Source organism: Ranitomeya variabilis, chromosome 1 (assembly GCF_051348905.1).
Source record: "Ranitomeya variabilis isolate aRanVar5 chromosome 1, aRanVar5.hap1, whole genome shotgun sequence".
NCBI classification, from domain to species: Eukaryota; Metazoa; Chordata; class Amphibia; order Anura; family Dendrobatidae; genus Ranitomeya; species Ranitomeya variabilis.
The window spans coordinates 1,094,694,768-1,094,711,688 of record NC_135232.1 but is presented as its reverse complement, the minus strand read 5'-3'; the positions used below and the strand labels follow the sequence as shown (position 1 = coordinate 1,094,711,688).

At 42.2% G+C, this 16,921-nt stretch overlaps 1 protein-coding gene across 4 annotated transcripts in view; it reads right to left on the bottom strand.

Moving 5' to 3' along the window:
* Positions 1–16,921, bottom strand: part of GRK4 (G protein-coupled receptor kinase 4) — a 203,877-nt gene that overhangs the window by 98,640 nt on the left and 88,316 nt on the right. For 3 of the 4 annotated variants that reach the window (XM_077280049.1, XM_077280052.1, XM_077280051.1), the window contains exon 2: positions 13,422–13,517. The exons of the other annotated variant lie outside the window; for it this stretch is intronic. In XM_077280049.1, coding sequence (XP_077136164.1) covers positions 13,422–13,517 — 96 coding nt within the window. The remainder of the gene's footprint in view (positions 1–13,421; positions 13,518–16,921) is intronic. 4 annotated transcript variants of the gene reach the window in all.

The window sequence follows — 16,921 nt, the reverse complement described above, 5'->3', positions numbered from 1 at the left end:
CTGTTCTAAAAACTCATTGAAACACTGTGTTCACATAGCCATGGAGTAAAATACCTTTAAAAAAAAACCTTGAGCTCCCCTAATTCTGACCCTCTTTTCCTTTTTGCGCTGTGTCGCTCCGTTGCAGAGATATTCACATTTCTTTCTTCTGAAGCGCAATATGTGAAATCTATGCCTGTAGAACAACTGGGTGTTTCTTAAGAGTCTTCTCTGGGGGATGTGCTTTTATTCCTCCGTCCCACATACTACCAATCACACTTCTGAGACTGAAACTACTAGATCAACTGTCCAGATGTGATTGACAGCATCTGGGAGGGGGGCATGAATGCACACGCCCCCGGAGAAAAATATGAGGAAACGCTCAGTAGCACTACAAGCAGAGATTTCACATATTGAGCTCTACAAGCTACAAATGTGAATATCTCTAAAATGGAGCGACGCAGCGCAAAACGGAAAAAAGCAGTAGAATCGGGTAGGCTAGGATTTTTACAAGGTAAATACCTAAATGTTTGGAGCAAGGAATAGGTCTTCTTTAAAGGAGTTTTCTCTTGTGGTTTTCAACAGTACCCCAATTCCCAGTCATCTGGCTTCCGGCTTGCCATGGGTTGGCAAGTTCTTCATGATTGCTTTGGACATTTCAGTGACAAGTTGGGCTGCTGGTCTGAATGATGAGCTCTCTGATGCCAGCAGAGACAGCTTTATCTCTGCAGCACCAGAAGCTGTATGGGATCAGGAACAAACAGCACGCTCTAGTAATCCCACCAGCTCCAGAGCAGTGCTTGCAAATTAAAGCTTCACTTCTTACCTAGAAGACCAGAACATAAAATTAAAAATCTCTCTGTTCCTGAAAAAAGAGGATTTTTAATAACAAATAGCGAAGTGGCTTGTTTTTCGCAGCACTCTGTAATTTTACCTATTATCGATGATGAGACAACCCCTTTGGGGACTAATTGCATGCAGGAGAGGTTTCTAAACTGAAGGACCAGATTTCAGGAGGTGGTGAACCACAATTCATATTTCCTGAGGCTTACATAGTGCTAACATATTCCGCAGCAAAGAAAAACCTCATAGAAACTCATTTGATCCACCAGTAGATTTTCTTAATGACGGAAGGAAAGGGGAGCTCCCAAAAATGGAAAGAAGGAGCACACTCCATGCAGATGTTGTCCTTAGGTGAATTTTCTCCCAGAACTTCAATACTAACCAATCAGCCATGTGGGATCTCATTGCCAATAATAACAACCAACTAGACATAATAGTTAAGGGTGGAAATTGACAAATGGCAAAGCCTTGTATGACAAGACTGGCTGCAGTGCAAAGGGTCTGCTTTGTGATCCTGAAATAAGTGCCAAGTGACCGAGATATGGTTCGTATTTGGTGTCAACAGCTGGACAAAGGCGCAGCCTGAAGCTCATAGTCCCAATGCAAAATCTCTAAAATGACCCCCAATTATATGAGTCTTTAAAGTGTCGTGCTCCCAAAAATCAAGTTATCCCCCCATCAATGAGATCGGGGATAACTTGCTGATCGTTGGGGATCTGATCGCTGGTACCTTTAGTTATTTTGATATCTGAGCTCTGGAGTCTGGAGAATAGGTCTCTACAGCCCAGTCTTGAAGGGAGCGAAGCTCGACCTCCGCTCCACTCATTGCATATTGTGCTCCCATGAAACAGTGGAGGGCTGTATTCGGCAGCTCGATATCCAATGAATGGAAGAGTAGTCGAGCATGCACACCTTCGCTCCATCAAGAACTGGGCTGGTCCCAGTCTGCAGCTACAAAGCCTCAATATCAGGATCGCTGAGGGTCCTTGTAGTCAGATCCCATCAATTAGTAAGTTATCCCCTATACTATGAATAGGGGAGAATTAGATTTTTAGGAAATAACTTAATAGTACAGGTCCTCTTATATTAGTTAAAGAGACCTTTTGGCATCACCTAGGCTCTAGGGATTGAGTGTGACTGCAATTCCCACAACCACTACACTACCCTTGATTCGGACCCAGATGACAACTTTGAACCCTAGAATGGTGGTTCAATGGTTAGCATTATTGCTTTGCAGTGCTAGCTAGATTCCTGGGTTCAAATCCCACCAAGGACAACATCTGCAAGGAGTTTGCATGGGTTTTCTCCGGGTTTTGCGGTTTCCTCCCATGTTCCAAATTCATACTGTTAGGGAATCTAGATTGTGAGCCCCAATGGGGACAGCGATTATGTTGCCTGTAAAGCTCTGCGGAATATGATTGCGCTCAGTAAAATAAATGAAAAAACAAAGCCAACCTAAACCACTAGTCGGCCTTAGATACTTGATATGGCGGCACAAAAAGTTCCATAGTTTCAGTAGTTCAGACCCTCAGTGTTGTCCCGTAAACCCAATGCTTTAGAGGAGAACATCTCTGTAATAAAGACATGCTAAGAAAACGTTTATGGCGTCTGAGCCACTTTCAATGATGACAGGAGGGGAAGTTGGGCTTCTAAGCCAAACAGAACGTAATCTCCTAATTTTACTAAATATTCAGCAAGAACACAAAATCTCAAGAGAGATGTAAATAGGAACCTTATCAACCTATATGGGATCTAGCAACATACTTCAGAGTTTGCCGTAAGGATTGTGTCATTCAGAAATTACGCTAATTGGCTTATTATCATCTACAGCAAACTATTCTACAGGGTGGGCCATTTATATGGATACATTTGGGTGGGCCATGTGTATGGATACACCTAAATAAAAAGGGAATGGTTGGTGATATCAACTTCCTGTTTGTAGCACATTAGTTTATGGGAGGGGGAAAACTTTTCAAGATGGGTGGTGACCATGGCGGCCATTTTGAAGTTGGCCATTTTGGATCCAATTTTATAAATGGCCAACCCAGGTGTATCCATATAAATGGCCCACCCTGTACTATATATACACTGCTCAAAAAATAAAGGGAACACTAAAATGCCACATCCTAGATATCACTGAATTAAATATTCCAGCTGCAAATCTTCATTCATTGCATAGTGGTATGTGTTTAGAACAATAAAACATAAAAATGATCAATGGAAATCAAAATTAATATCTCATGGAGGTCGGGATTTGGAATGATACTCAGAATCTAAGTGGAAAATCAAATTATAGGCAGATCCAACTTCAGTGGAAATGCCTCAAGACAAGGAAATGATGCTCAGTAGTGTGTGTGGCCTCCATGTGCCTGTATGACCTCTCTACAACGCCTGGGTATGCTCCTAATGAGGCGGCAGATGTTCTCCTGAGGAATCTCCTCCCAGACCTGGATTAAAGCATCAGTCAACGCCTAAACACTCTGTGGTGCAAAGAGGCGTTGGTGGATGGAATGAGACATGATGTCCCAGATGTGTTCAATCGGATTCAGGTCTGGGGAACGGGCTGTCCAGTCTATAGCATCAAAGCCTTCATCATGCAGGAACTACTGACACACTTCAGCATTGTCATGCATCAGAACTTGGGGCCCAGTGCACCTGCATATGGTCTCGACTGGGTCTGAGGATCTCATCCCGATACCTAATGGCAGTCAGGGTTCCCGTGGCTAGCACATGGAGGAATGCCTCCCCATGCGATTACTGACCTGCAGCCAAACCAGTCATGCTGGAGCAGGTTGCAAGCAGCATAATGTTCAACAAGACATCTCCAGACTTCTGTGAATTGTAGACACCGCCTCATGCTACTGTACAGTACCTCTAGGGGTGAGAGCAATGTCAAAATGCAAAAGTGACCAAAACAACAGCGAAAATAGGATGAGAACAGAGAAATGGTCTGTGGTCACCCCATGCAGAACCACTCCTTTATAGGGGTGGTCTTGCTAATTGCCTGTCATTTCTACCTGTTGTCTCTTCCATTTGCACAACAGCAGGAGAAATTGATTCACAATCAGTGTTGCTTCATAACTGGACGGGTTTATTTCACAGAAGTGTGATTGACTTGGGAGTTTCATATTGTTTAAGTGATCCCTTTATTTTTTGAGCAGTGTACATAAATGACCAGACACGCCACAGTAGTGGATAATATGTCTGAAGAAAGCAGATATACACATGCCTAAATATGACAGTGGTCAAAAATGAAGCATATTAAACAGTATGAGCTTATCAATGTCTCCGGATATTGGATGATAAAACATGGAAATCTCTCACCCAATGTAGATTCTCCACAGGGTAAATAAAGTATACTTCATCCAATAACTCATGGAGCGGATCCTCATCAGATCTGGAATAAGCAGTGTCAGGAGCATTAGCCCAGCATACCCATTAGGATAAATAATTGCCCTATATGCCCCATGACTCCTGCCCTTACAAGGGAAGTCTACAGCTTGCCCTCAGACAGACTTACCCTAAATAGCCCTGCGTGCCACCCAAAACTGCATGAAATGTCGTAATTTTTTTGTGCAATTTTGCAACCTTTTTCATTTTTTTTCCCCATGCCATTCTTGGTTAACTATGCCAACTGTTTTAAAAGTAGGTAGAGTTTTGCCAAAAGAGGTTTGGTGGCGAAGAATTTATCATTATTTACACCAAAAGACTACACTGCTCAAAAAAATAAAGGGAACACTTAAACAACAGAATATAACTCCAAGTAAATCAAACTTCTGTGAAATCAAACTGTCCACTTAGGAAGCAACACTGTTTGACAATCAATTCCACATGCTGTTGTGCAAATGGAATAGACAACAGATGGAAATTATTGGCAATTATCAAGACACCCTCAACAAAGGAGTGATTCTGCAGGTGGGGACCACAGACCACATCTCAGTACCAATGCTTTCTGGCTGATGTTTTGGTCACTTTTGAATGTTGGTTGTGCTTTCACACTCGTGGTAGCATGAGACGGACTCTACAACCCACACAAGTGGCTCAGGTAGTGCAGCTTATCCAGGATGGCACATCAATGCGAACTGTGGCAAGAAGGTTTGCTGTGTCTGTCAGCGTAGTGTCCAGAGGCTGGAGGCGCTACCAGGAGACAGGCCAGTACACCAGGAGACGTGGAGGGGGCCGTAGGAGGGCAACAACCCAGCAGCAGGACCATTACCTCAGCCTTTGTGCAAGGAGGAACAGAAGTAGCACTGCCAGAGCCCTGCAAAATGACCTCCAGCAGGCCACAAATGTGCATGTGTCTGCACAAATGATTATAAACCAACTCCATGAGGATGGTCTGAGTGCCCAAGTCCACAGATAGGGGTTGTGCTCACAGCCCAACACCGTGGCGTCCTGTGCTCTTCACAGATGAAAGCAGGTTCACACTGAGCACATGTAACAGACGTGACAGAGTCTGGAGATGCCGTGGAGAGCAATCTGCTGCCTGTAACATCCTTCAGCATGACCGGTTTGGCATGGTAAGTAATGGTGTGGGGTAGTATCTCTTTGGAGGGCCGCACAGCCCTCCATGTGCTCGCCAGAGATAGCCTGACTGCCATTAGGTACCGAGATGAGATCCTCAGACCCCTTGTGAGACCATATGCTGGTGTGATTGGCCATGGGTTCTTCCTAATGCAGGACAATGCCAGACCTCATGTGGCTGGAGTGTGTCAGCAGTTCCTGAAAGATGAAGGCATTGAAGCTATGGACTGGCCAGCCCATTCCCCAGACCTGAATCTGATTGAACACATCTGGGACATCATGTCTTGCACAATCCACCAACGTCACGTTGCACCACAGACTGTCCAGGAGGAAGTTTTAGTCCAGGTCTGGGAGGAGATCTCTCAGGAGACTATCCCCGCCTCATCAGGAGCATGCCCAGGCATTGTGGAGAGGTCATACAGGCACGTGGAGGCCACACACACTACTGAGCATCATTTCCTTGTCTTGAGGCATTTCCACTGAAGTTGGATCAGCCTGTAACTTCATTTTCCACTTTGATTGTGAGCATCATTCCAACTCCAGACCTCCGTGGGATATTAGTTGTGATTTAGGTTGATAATTTTTAGGTTTTATTGTTCTCAACACATTCCACTATGCAATGAATAAAGATTTACAACTGGAATATTTCATTCAGTGATATCTAGGATGTGGGATTTTAGTGTTCCCTTTATTTTTTTGAGCAGTGTATTCTCTGGTTTTGGTAATCCCCTGTCCCTTAGCTGTGCTTCACTCATCCTCCCCAGGTCCAGCGCCGAGTCTCTCCTCTGCTCCCAGTTGTGGTTATTGCAGTGCTGAGATCATGTCAACAGCGCTGCAGCCAAAAACTGAGCTTAGCAGTAGACGTCACAAGCCGCTGAGCTCATGGATTAGCTGCAGCGTGGTTGTCAGTGCTGCAGACAATAACAGACACTGAGAGCAGCAGCAGAGACTCAAACCTCAGCCGGGAGGAAGGGGTTTTCTGAAAATGGAAAATTCCTTTAAGACAGAAATGTACTCCACTCCAAGTAAAACTGGTAGTAGAAAAATAGAAAGGAGGCACTAGAATTTGTTGTTGACCCCTGTAATAATCATGTTGAGGGGTAAAACAAGAAATAACTTCTGACACTTAAAAATGATAGCCACCATGATATTCAAGAAAGAACAGCCGTAGAAGCAAAGTGTTCATGCCAGAGACCAGCAGACTCTCGACAGTCCCAAAAGTCCCTCTTCTACAAATGTACACTGTATTCATAGAACAACCCAGCAAGAAATCATCTGGGGACACTGATCAAAAAAAGCACAAAAAAAAAGCACACAAAAAAAAATAAAAAAATAAATGCTATGAAGTTCTAAAACTGACAGAAGAAAAACAGGAAGACACACTGGGCTCTGCGTTCTCATCGGCTGTCAGCATTCATATCCATATTCCAGTGGAATGTTTAGCTTTTGGCGTAGAATCACGGGTGCCAAGGAGGTCATATAATTCCACAAAACAACAGAGTAAAAAAATAAAATAAAATAATCGGGTGCCCAGAGAAAATTAAAACCAGAATTGTGTGCAAGTTAACACACACCGCGAGCACTCATGTAACCGCTGCATTTTTTTTTTTTTTTATAAGTTCACATCTGCAGCCAAACATATGCTGTTAAAGATATGTCAGCTTATAAACATGAATGACGCAAGCACTTACTAAGCAGCAGAGTAATTGGAGGATAAGAGAGAGGGAGACGGCTCGAAAACAGATGTGTCCGCTTATTAATTTACAAGCCTTAAAAAAGGGGGGGGGGGGGGGGGGGAGGAATGAAGAGTAAAATCTAAACTTTTAACCCCTTTATTTTATGGATAAATCAGCATGTATTCCATGGAGAGAGTCCGGTATTTAACAAAAAATATATAATAAAGGATTTACTCAACTTTTTAAACACAACCACTCCCTTTTCCTCTCTGTTTTCTTTTTTTTTTCATAGCGGATGTGTTATGTTGTGTCTGCAGGAGCGCACTGCTCCTCTGCCTCCGGAGGGGGGACGCTGTGCTCCTGAATATTGAGATTTCGGAGAAACAGCACGATTGAGCCGCCGGTCTGAACTGTAGGCTCTTCATTGGTTCTAGTAAAAGCAGCTTTGCTTCAGTATCATCGGAAAAGCACCGGGCAGAACTGAAGCTCTCCGGATCCAGAAAGTTTGAGGGCAGCACTTGAAAGCTGTATAGCAAAGAGTTGACGTGAGCGGCGCTCCTTGCCTAGGAAACTGACTCTTCTGATCGACTGCAGAGGTGGCCGGTAACCTAGACATTGTGCAATTTCCCTCTCCTTCGGGGTATACTGCTCGGTTTTTACAAGCACTTTTCAATTTTGACCATTTATGATGTTGAGACAAACCCTTTAAGTAAAACTGACCTAAGACCTACAGGAATATTTCCAGGCTGTGCTTTAGTGGATCTTAACATTTCCAACGATGAGAGGTACTGGTATGTAGGATAAGATTGTATTTCCCTATACTAGGAAATGACCATTTTTGCAACGTTGTGCTGTGTTTTGCACTTTTAAATGTTTTTAATTCTGGTTTTTGTAAGAAATGTGTTTTCTGTGCTATTTAATAAAAACGAAGTTTTTTGTGATACATATGTATGCATATCTCTCTTGATATTTGATTGTGGAGCTCCCACACATATGGACATGATCTTTTGCTCTCTCTGATCATTATCCAGTCTCTCAGTCCATGGTGAGCCCCAATAGTTTTACATTTAGTGGTGCCCCCCGTTCTCTTGAATAGATAAGTGAGGTATCGTTGCATAGTCAGGTGGGTTTATGTAACTTGTAAAAGGAGAGAACATGGGCATCATTTCCTATTGGGAAAGAAAATTCCTAAAAGCTTAGGGCCCCCCACTCCTCCCCCCAAACCCTCTTCACCCAGTCTCCCCTTGCACAAAACATTTTACAGTGCAGTCGGGTGGCAGCATAGCACTGACATGAGAATGGCGCGGGTTTAGGACCAGAGACGAGGCCATCAGCAGCTCGAAAACCGGCCATTTAATCCCTTACACGCCCCTCAGCGGGAGAATGAAATGCTGGCTTATAAGGTAAAGCGGAGAATGTTTGTTCCGTGTAAACTAAGAGCAGCGTGATGTAGGGGAGGAGATCCTGATTCCAGAGATGTGTCACTTATTGGACTACTTGGTGCAGTTTTGATAAAATCCCCGTTTTCTCTTCTGTAGATGTAGCAGAGCTCAGAATGCTGAGGTCTGTATAACCCCGCCCACACCACTGATTGGCACCTTCATGTGTACACTCAATCTGCCAATCAGTGGTGGGGGCGGGGTTACACAGATTAGCTGGACTGCCTTGCACAGGAAACATAGTCCTGTAGTGATAATCTCCTGGTGATAAAACACTGATTGTATTTAAAAAAAACACCAAGCTGCTAAGCAAGTGACATCTCCGGAATCAGGGTCTCTGCTCCAACATCATGTTGCTCTCAGATTAAAAAGCAAAAACCTGCTGACAGTTTCCCTTTAAAGAGCTTCTTCTACTATACTTCTATATACAGGTACCTTTTTTCGCATAGTAAATTCACAGGTCAGATTTTAGATAGAAAATAATTTCATGCTACATCGAGCTCTGTAGGTATGGAAGCATTTCCCCCCTAGAAGCACTGATCTGTAGCCAGGCAGGAGATAAAGGGGTGACGTCAGAATCACTTGGAAAAATATGAACCAATTCTATAAACAATAGAGGATAAAGCAGCCAAACAAAAGTAGGCAAAAAAAACGCCCCGAAGAATAAAAGGGAACATTCCTGTTCATTTAACATAAATAAAAATATTAATTCAAGCTCCTTTATTCCGAAAGACAAATCTAAGGAAAACATTTCAGTTTTTGGCGTCTAGCACTCTTCCAGAGATAAGGCGGCTCACGCAAGCACGGTCATTAGCTGCACCAGGCCAAAGAGAGATAGTCTAAAAATATTCTGTAATATTCTGACCTTCTTTGAAGAGCTGGACTATTTAAAGGGGTTGTCCAGTCTTGGGGTTTATGTGACTGCAGACATGTGAATCCTTAGAACATGCAGTGTGCGAACTGTCAGGATTCCGTGAAGTCGGGAGTGCGACCCCAAGTATGCAGTTTGCATACACGCGGTCACATGCCAACTAGACATGCATGGCCTCGTTCAGCACAAGTGTATTGAGCGAGGCTGGATACGACTAGTTGGAATGTGGCTGGAAGTATGCAAATTGAGTGCACAACCCCTTCAAGCTGGCCATACACTTTCAATAGCTGGTGGTTCACCGCTCCCTCATACACATGCAGGCCCAGTACCGCAAGGCATAATCGGCACATGCTAATTGTGCGATAGATGGGACTTTATTTTTTTATTAATATTTGTTTTGGTTTTTTTCACTTTTTTGTTACAATAGGAAACACTTAAATTCTTTGATTTTTTTTACCATTATATACTGGAATATTCCCATTTTCCAACATAAATACGGCTGTTTGTGCATATAAAATGGCCAAAGGTTATGAAAAAAAAAAAAAAGTTATAAATGCACCGTTAAAAGCTCCAGAATATCTTAGGTTCTAAAGCATAAAAAAAAAGTATATAAGTATCGCCATTAAATGGAACAAGCTGTAAAATAAACATGTTATTTTCAGGGTACAATATAGAGGGGGGAATTATTAAAGAACCACATCAATAAGGAAAAACGTGAAGCGCTAAACTTTTTTGTAACCCAAAAGTGGCATAAAAATATCAACACGTCCCAAAAAACAACCAAAAAAACACAACACACTTTAATACAACAACGTTCCAAATAAAGAAACAAAAAAAGGTGGGGCGAAATATAAATAAAAAAACACAGCAATACTTTAAAAAAAAAAAAAAAAAAGAATGTTACATATACTGCCTCCAGATAAAGGAGTATTCCGGTCAACGAGCATCTGTAAATAATTGTTCTCGTCAGCTAATTACCTTATTTTGTCTCGTTGCTAACAGAAAGAATCCATGACCAAGCCATGAATACTCGAATTCATGATTTAGAACCTGCTCGGTTAATATTACCTGCATGGCAAATACCTATGAGTAATGTATGTTTGTTTTTTTTTTTCCATGGTCTCATCAGCTGCTGCCACCGAGTCCAAAATGCGTCGCTCCATTCTGCTCTGCCAAGCGGTTCGGCCTCCTAATTACTATATATACACAAGTCATATACACGTTTTATTCCAGTACTTGTATTCCATGTGACTCAGCTGGATTTAGACTAATTGTCCAACAGTGTCACAAAAAAGTTTTTTTGCAACAGGATTTCATTAGAAATGTTGTACCCTTTATTTCTGGTTCTTCGATTACCTGCAAGTTTAGCTTTGATGTTGTCATAAATCAGCTGAGAGAAGCTCAGAAAGAGAGAGTTACAAACTCCCAGGATTATTCAGAATGAGCTCACTGACTGATTCTCAGTTCACTCATTCTGCAGCCATCAATACACAGTGGGACACAGAAGCTACAAAAGGCAGAGGGTGCAAAATTCTTAATACTAATAATATGCTGCCTGTCACTGAATGTAAGCAGAGAGCTTGACTATATTCAGTGGACTCACAAAGTCTGACCTTAAGAGACCGGCGGGAGATGTGGCACTGAGTACAGAGGAGCGGTGCTGGTCACGAGGGAGACCAAAAAAAAAAAGACCCATAAATAAGAGGTTGGTCAGTAGTTGGAAAACCTTTTAAAAGTCTAAACACGACACATGTAGAAATGATGTCTACAGAGTAACAATGAGAACGATGACAGAGTCATGCGCCAGTAAGAGGTTTAGACAGGAGTTGGACGGCGGATGAAAAGTAATGCGTTCCATCAAGGTTTTATTTCAGTTCATACCTAAAAGCAAGAAAAAGAAGCCAACAGACTCCAACTTCCCCGAGATCAAAGCCCAGCTATAAAACCACTCACACAATGCTAGTAACCACTATCCACCCGGCTTTTATATAGAAGGGTTATTCCAAGAATCTCCATGAAGTCTGAACTATGCAGAAGAGTCTTTTTTGCTAAAAGGTCAAGAGGGGTAATCTGGTTTTCATACACCCCTTTAGGATCATCAGTGATCAAAATAAAAAAAAAATAAAAAAAAAAGTAAATCAAACCCCCCTTTGTCACCTTGTCACCCCCTTAGTTAGGTAAAAATAATATAATTTTTTTTATTTTTCCATTCTTTGCAGTTAGGGTTGGGGTTGTGTCGGTGTTGGGGTTAGGGTTGTGTTGGGGTTAGGGTTGTGCTGGGACAATGTCAGTTATTAACTACCTTGTGTGACACCACCGTCTGATTTAAGGCCACACAAATTAAAAGTTTGATCATTGCAAAATTTTCAAGATGTTTGCCAAATTTCAACTTTTTACATAAATAAACGCAAGACATATCGATAAAATTTTACCACTAGCAAACTCAAAATCAGTGGTACACGCTGAAGCGTTCCAGAGATATAACCTCAAAGTGACAGTGGTCAGAATTGTAAAAACTGGCTTGGTCACTAAGGAGTTAAGTATGGGGGGTGCATCAATCAGGCTTTAAGGTTGTCTTGCCTTTAGAGAAAGAAATTTGAAAATGGACTTTCCTGAATCGAATAAAAAAAAATGTATGGAATAAAGTTAACAGGAGCCCACACAACCTTCAGGATTTGAAGAGTATTTCTGTGGAAATATGGGCCAAAATAACACCAGAGCAATGCATGCGACTAGTTTCTCCATACAGGAGGGGTCTTGAAGCCTCATCACCAATACTAAGTATTAAATAAATTTCACTAAGCTTACTCAATACTTTTTCCCCCTATGTCATCTCTCAGTATTACTATATATATATATATATATATATATATATATATATATATATATATATATATATATATATAATATTTATTTATTTTTTTAAGATTCCCTTTCAGAGATCACAAGCAGAGATCTTGAAAATTACAATTGTTTTTAAAGTACATAAAGTGTCATTAGACAATAAATTTGCTTTTAAACGTAAATCCATGACCAGAATTGCCCCTGTCTTATTTCTTCAACTATCAGACCAAAAATGTTCTATGGTGTGGACAGTATGTTAAGGTTTGATTTTTTTTTTTATTTTTTTTTTTCATCACCTACGAGAGATGAAAGCAGTCATTCCACTTTCGACATTTAGGTAATCCCTGACAAGAGGGGCATCAGTGACCAGCTTTTATGAGAGATGCAGAAACTTTTGTAATTTCTGATATATGGCGATCAATAGATATTGGGCCAGAACCATCCGAATTTCAAGATATATAAGAACTTAAATATCAGACAAATATTAATTAAAAAAAATTAAAAAAATGATATATGATTGATATATTTGCCTTGTACATTCCCCTTTAAAAATGATAAACAATTGAATTAAAAGGGAACCTGTCATCAGTTTTGGTCCGATGGGTGTCGCTCTTCTTGGTCCGGCGCCTCCCTTCTTGCGATGCCGTCCTCCTGCTTGCTTCAACTCATCCCTACGTCATCCACACAGTATCCCCGACATTGCGCGGGCGTACTTCTCCACCCCGTTGAGGGCAAAGCACAGTCCAGAAGTGCAAAGGTGCCGGAAAAGGTCAAAGAGCCCCGATGCCTCAACAGGGCAGAGAAGTACTACTGTGCAGGAGCGCAATGACAAGGAGACTGTGTGGTTGACGTAGGGACGCGTCATGCACACGAACCAAGAAGGAGGACGGCATCGCACGAGGAAGGGAGGTGCCGGGCCAAGACCAGTGACACCCATCGGACCGGACCGCCCTGCAGGTAAGTATAATAAAAGTTGTTTTTCTTCTCTTACAGGTTGGGTTGGGGGCAGATATACAGCATTATAGAATGCAATATATCAGTCCTGAAAGGTGATGGCCGAATCTGGTATCGGACAAAACTAGTGACAGGTTCCCTTTAAGATTCTTGATGGAGCCACACAGCCTAATATGGCTCCCATCACAACAAGGAATAGAGAGGACACATTGGGTCATTTATTACAACTCGGTTGACTCAGGTATCGTTAATCCACACAGAGACATGGAGTATGACACGCCACGTACTCACCCACTGAATGTCGGAGTTCTTCACACTGGCTTATGTGTGGCAGCCTCAACATCTCCTTCCATTTCTTGCTGCGTCCATTCCTTTTGCCTCCTCCACCTGTCACAGATAGATTTCATTATACTTTTAGCTCACTTATTGTGTGTTTGACCAATCATAACATTAAAAGTTAAAAAAAAAAAAAAAAAAAAAAAGACAACAAGACAGGTACCAGTAAATCCATTTTTCAAATTCACCCTTAATGGGGAAAAAAGAATTCAGAGTATTTATCGTATCAAAGAGAAGCATAAAATAAAAAAGGGGGTACACGGCAGTCAAGTCTTTTAACAGAGGAGGTTTTATACATCATGAGCACATCTTATGCTACCGTATAGCCATCCTATGTTGTCCTTAATGTTAAAGGGGTTTTCTAAGTGATGAAAATTAGCTATAAAAAGGTTCAAACCAGGTGAAAACAAAAGAAATTACGTGCAAACTGATCCTTATTTCGGGGCTCATTCAGTGCCGCTGGTCTATGCTTTTCAGTCCCAACCAATAGAAATGGCCAGAAATACCAGACCAGCCAATCACTGGCCTCATCGATGACCCCCCTCCACCAGTGACTGTATGAGCAGGCACTTCCGATATGACAAGGACAGGCCACGTAAGCACAAACCAGCAGGGACAGAGTGACCTACGGGGGATCGGGACAGAGTGACCTACGGGGGATCGGGACAGAGTGACCTACGGGGGATCGGGACAGAGTGACCTACGGGGGATCGGGACAGAGTGACCTACGGGGGATCGGGACAGAGTGACCTACGGGGGATCGGGACAGAGTGACCTACGGGGGATCGGGACAGAGTGACCTACGGGGGATCGGGACAGAGTGACCTACGGGGGATCGGGACAGAGTGACCTACGGGGGATCGGGACAGAGTGACCTACGGGGGATCGGGACAGAGTGACCTACGGGGGATCGGGACAGAGTGACCTACGGGGGATCGGGACAGAGTGACCTACGGGGGATCGGGACAGAATGACCTACGGGGGATCGGGACAGAGTGACCTACGGGGATCGGGACAGTGACCTACGGGGGATGGGGACAGAGTGACCTACGGGGGATCGGGACAGAGTGACCTACCGGGATCGGGACAGAGTGACCTACGGGGATCGGGACAGTGACCTACGGGGACTGGGACAGAGTGACCTACGGGGGATCGGGACAGAGTGACCTACGGGGATCGGGACAGAATGACTTACGGGGATCGGGACAGAGTGACCTACGGGGACTGGGACAGAGTGACCAACGGGGATCGGGACAGAGTGACCTACGGGGGTCAGGACAGAGTGACCTATGGGGATTGGGACAGAGTGATCTACGGGGACTGGGACAAGTGACGTATACATTTTAAAACTTCCAGAAGTAGTAACTATTGCTTTCATGTTTATTTCATTAATCAAGAGTACACATGAAAATAAGCAGCTTTGTAATACATCTCATCAGAGAAATCTGCTTCTTTCTCCTCCTCGACTGATCCATCATTCTCGATTCATAGGTATAATCTGTCTTCAGTTAATACAGACTTTCCCATTACTGAGACAGGAGATGACAGCTGGTGCTCCTGAAGATCTTTGGAGAACAGTAACTGACGTTTAATTAGAACTTGTAACAGAAGGTCTGCGTCTGCCTCCCCCATAGGATTTTAAAAGCACCAACATCTGTCTCCAATGGAGGAGGGAGGAGCTAGAGACATTCTGCTGTAAGTTCTCCATAGAACTTTACGAGAACCAACTGTCATCTCTCGCAGTTATGCAGTTAGGGGAAAATCTGACAGATTTTACCAATGAATTGATAATTTTGAGAATGAAAGATCAGTCCAGGAGGAAAAAGAAGTGGATTTCTCTAAGATATATTGCAAAGGTTTCTTATTTTCACTTGTACTATACTTTTCGGGGGGAGGAAATAATATATATAAGTTTTCTGAATAGTAAATGGTTAATTTTGTGCCTTTGACCCGATAGTATTGGCAGATCTCTCCAGCTAGGAATGTGATGGGGGTGTAGAGGGTGCCTGGCCTTAAGAGACAGACGGTCCTTTAAATCTTCCAAACCTCTGGCCAAACCCGAGGGATTCTCGCAGTCTTGAGAAGGATCCCACCTCACAGGGAGCGTTCCTGCTCTTACGTCGTTTCTGTTCTTGCAGGAACAGTATCATTTACATTCTGAAAACCGCTTTTTTCAACTACAGCCAGTAATAACATTACAGCGAGTCTCGTGCCAAAACATTTCAAATCAGGGGCAGGATTGTCTCCCGAAATGACCCCTTCATTGTCTAATGCAGATTTTTATTTATTTTTTTTATTATTATTTCCTAAAACTTTCTTTATTATTATTTTGTTTAAATAAAATTCTCAGATTGGTATTTTGCATTGGAAATTTTTGATTCCGACATACAGTTCAATAGAAAAGCATAGAAAAAAAATAATGCTCCTACGGATTAAGACAAATTTACTCCAAGCACTAAAAAAGGGATATTCCACTGTTAAAACTTAGCAATATCATCAGCGCTTTCACCTTGCGCTGCGTCACCTCTACCCCGTGTTTGGTTACAGGGCTGCAGTTGTCACAGCATAAATACAGCATGTGACCGCTGCAGCCAATCGCTGGTCTGTGGTCTTGTTGAGCCCAGTGATTGGCTGCAGCAGTCATGCACTGTAGACCGCACATTATCACTAGAGCCATGTCGTGAAGAACTGGAGCAGAATGGATTTTTTTTCGTTCTAAGCGTGGGTTTATTCACACAGTTTTTTTTTATGTGGATTTTGTAGAAGAACTGCTTCAAAAAAGAATAAAATCCTGTGTGAACACACCCTTAACAGATTTTTATTACTATTATTTTTAATCAAATACACCTCTTTTTTTAATGCGCTCCTCTCTTCTGGCAAACTGTAATTAATCCAGGTCCTGCTCTTGTCATCCCCCCAAAAATGAATAGATTTTGCGAAAAAAACACAAAAAAAAAGCCATAGCCAAGCCGGCATTTCCCCCTATTGCTCTCCATTCTGCCTAATAGTTGTTTCCGAGTGGATCTGTGAGGTCCATGTGCTCCGAGACAACCCCTTTAACCCTTTAATATAATAAAAATATATATATATATATATATATATATATATATATATATATACTGTATGTGTATATATATATATATATATATATATATATATATATATATATATATATATATATATATATATATATATATATATATATAGTTTTGTTGCATTTTTTATGGCTTTTTTTTGCTTTAATTGATTCAGTAGTCAAATTTGAAACTTTTTTTTGAAGATTTGACACAATGCACATATTTCTGCTTGGAAAACAAAACAGCGCCGTGCGCACTACAGTGGCTTCACAATGATATGAAAAGGAAGATTTTTTTCAAAGAGTATTTGGGTTTTCATGAGGATTTTGGAGCAGAAAAAAAGCTCCAAAATCCTCATAAAAAACTGGCAAAACTTAC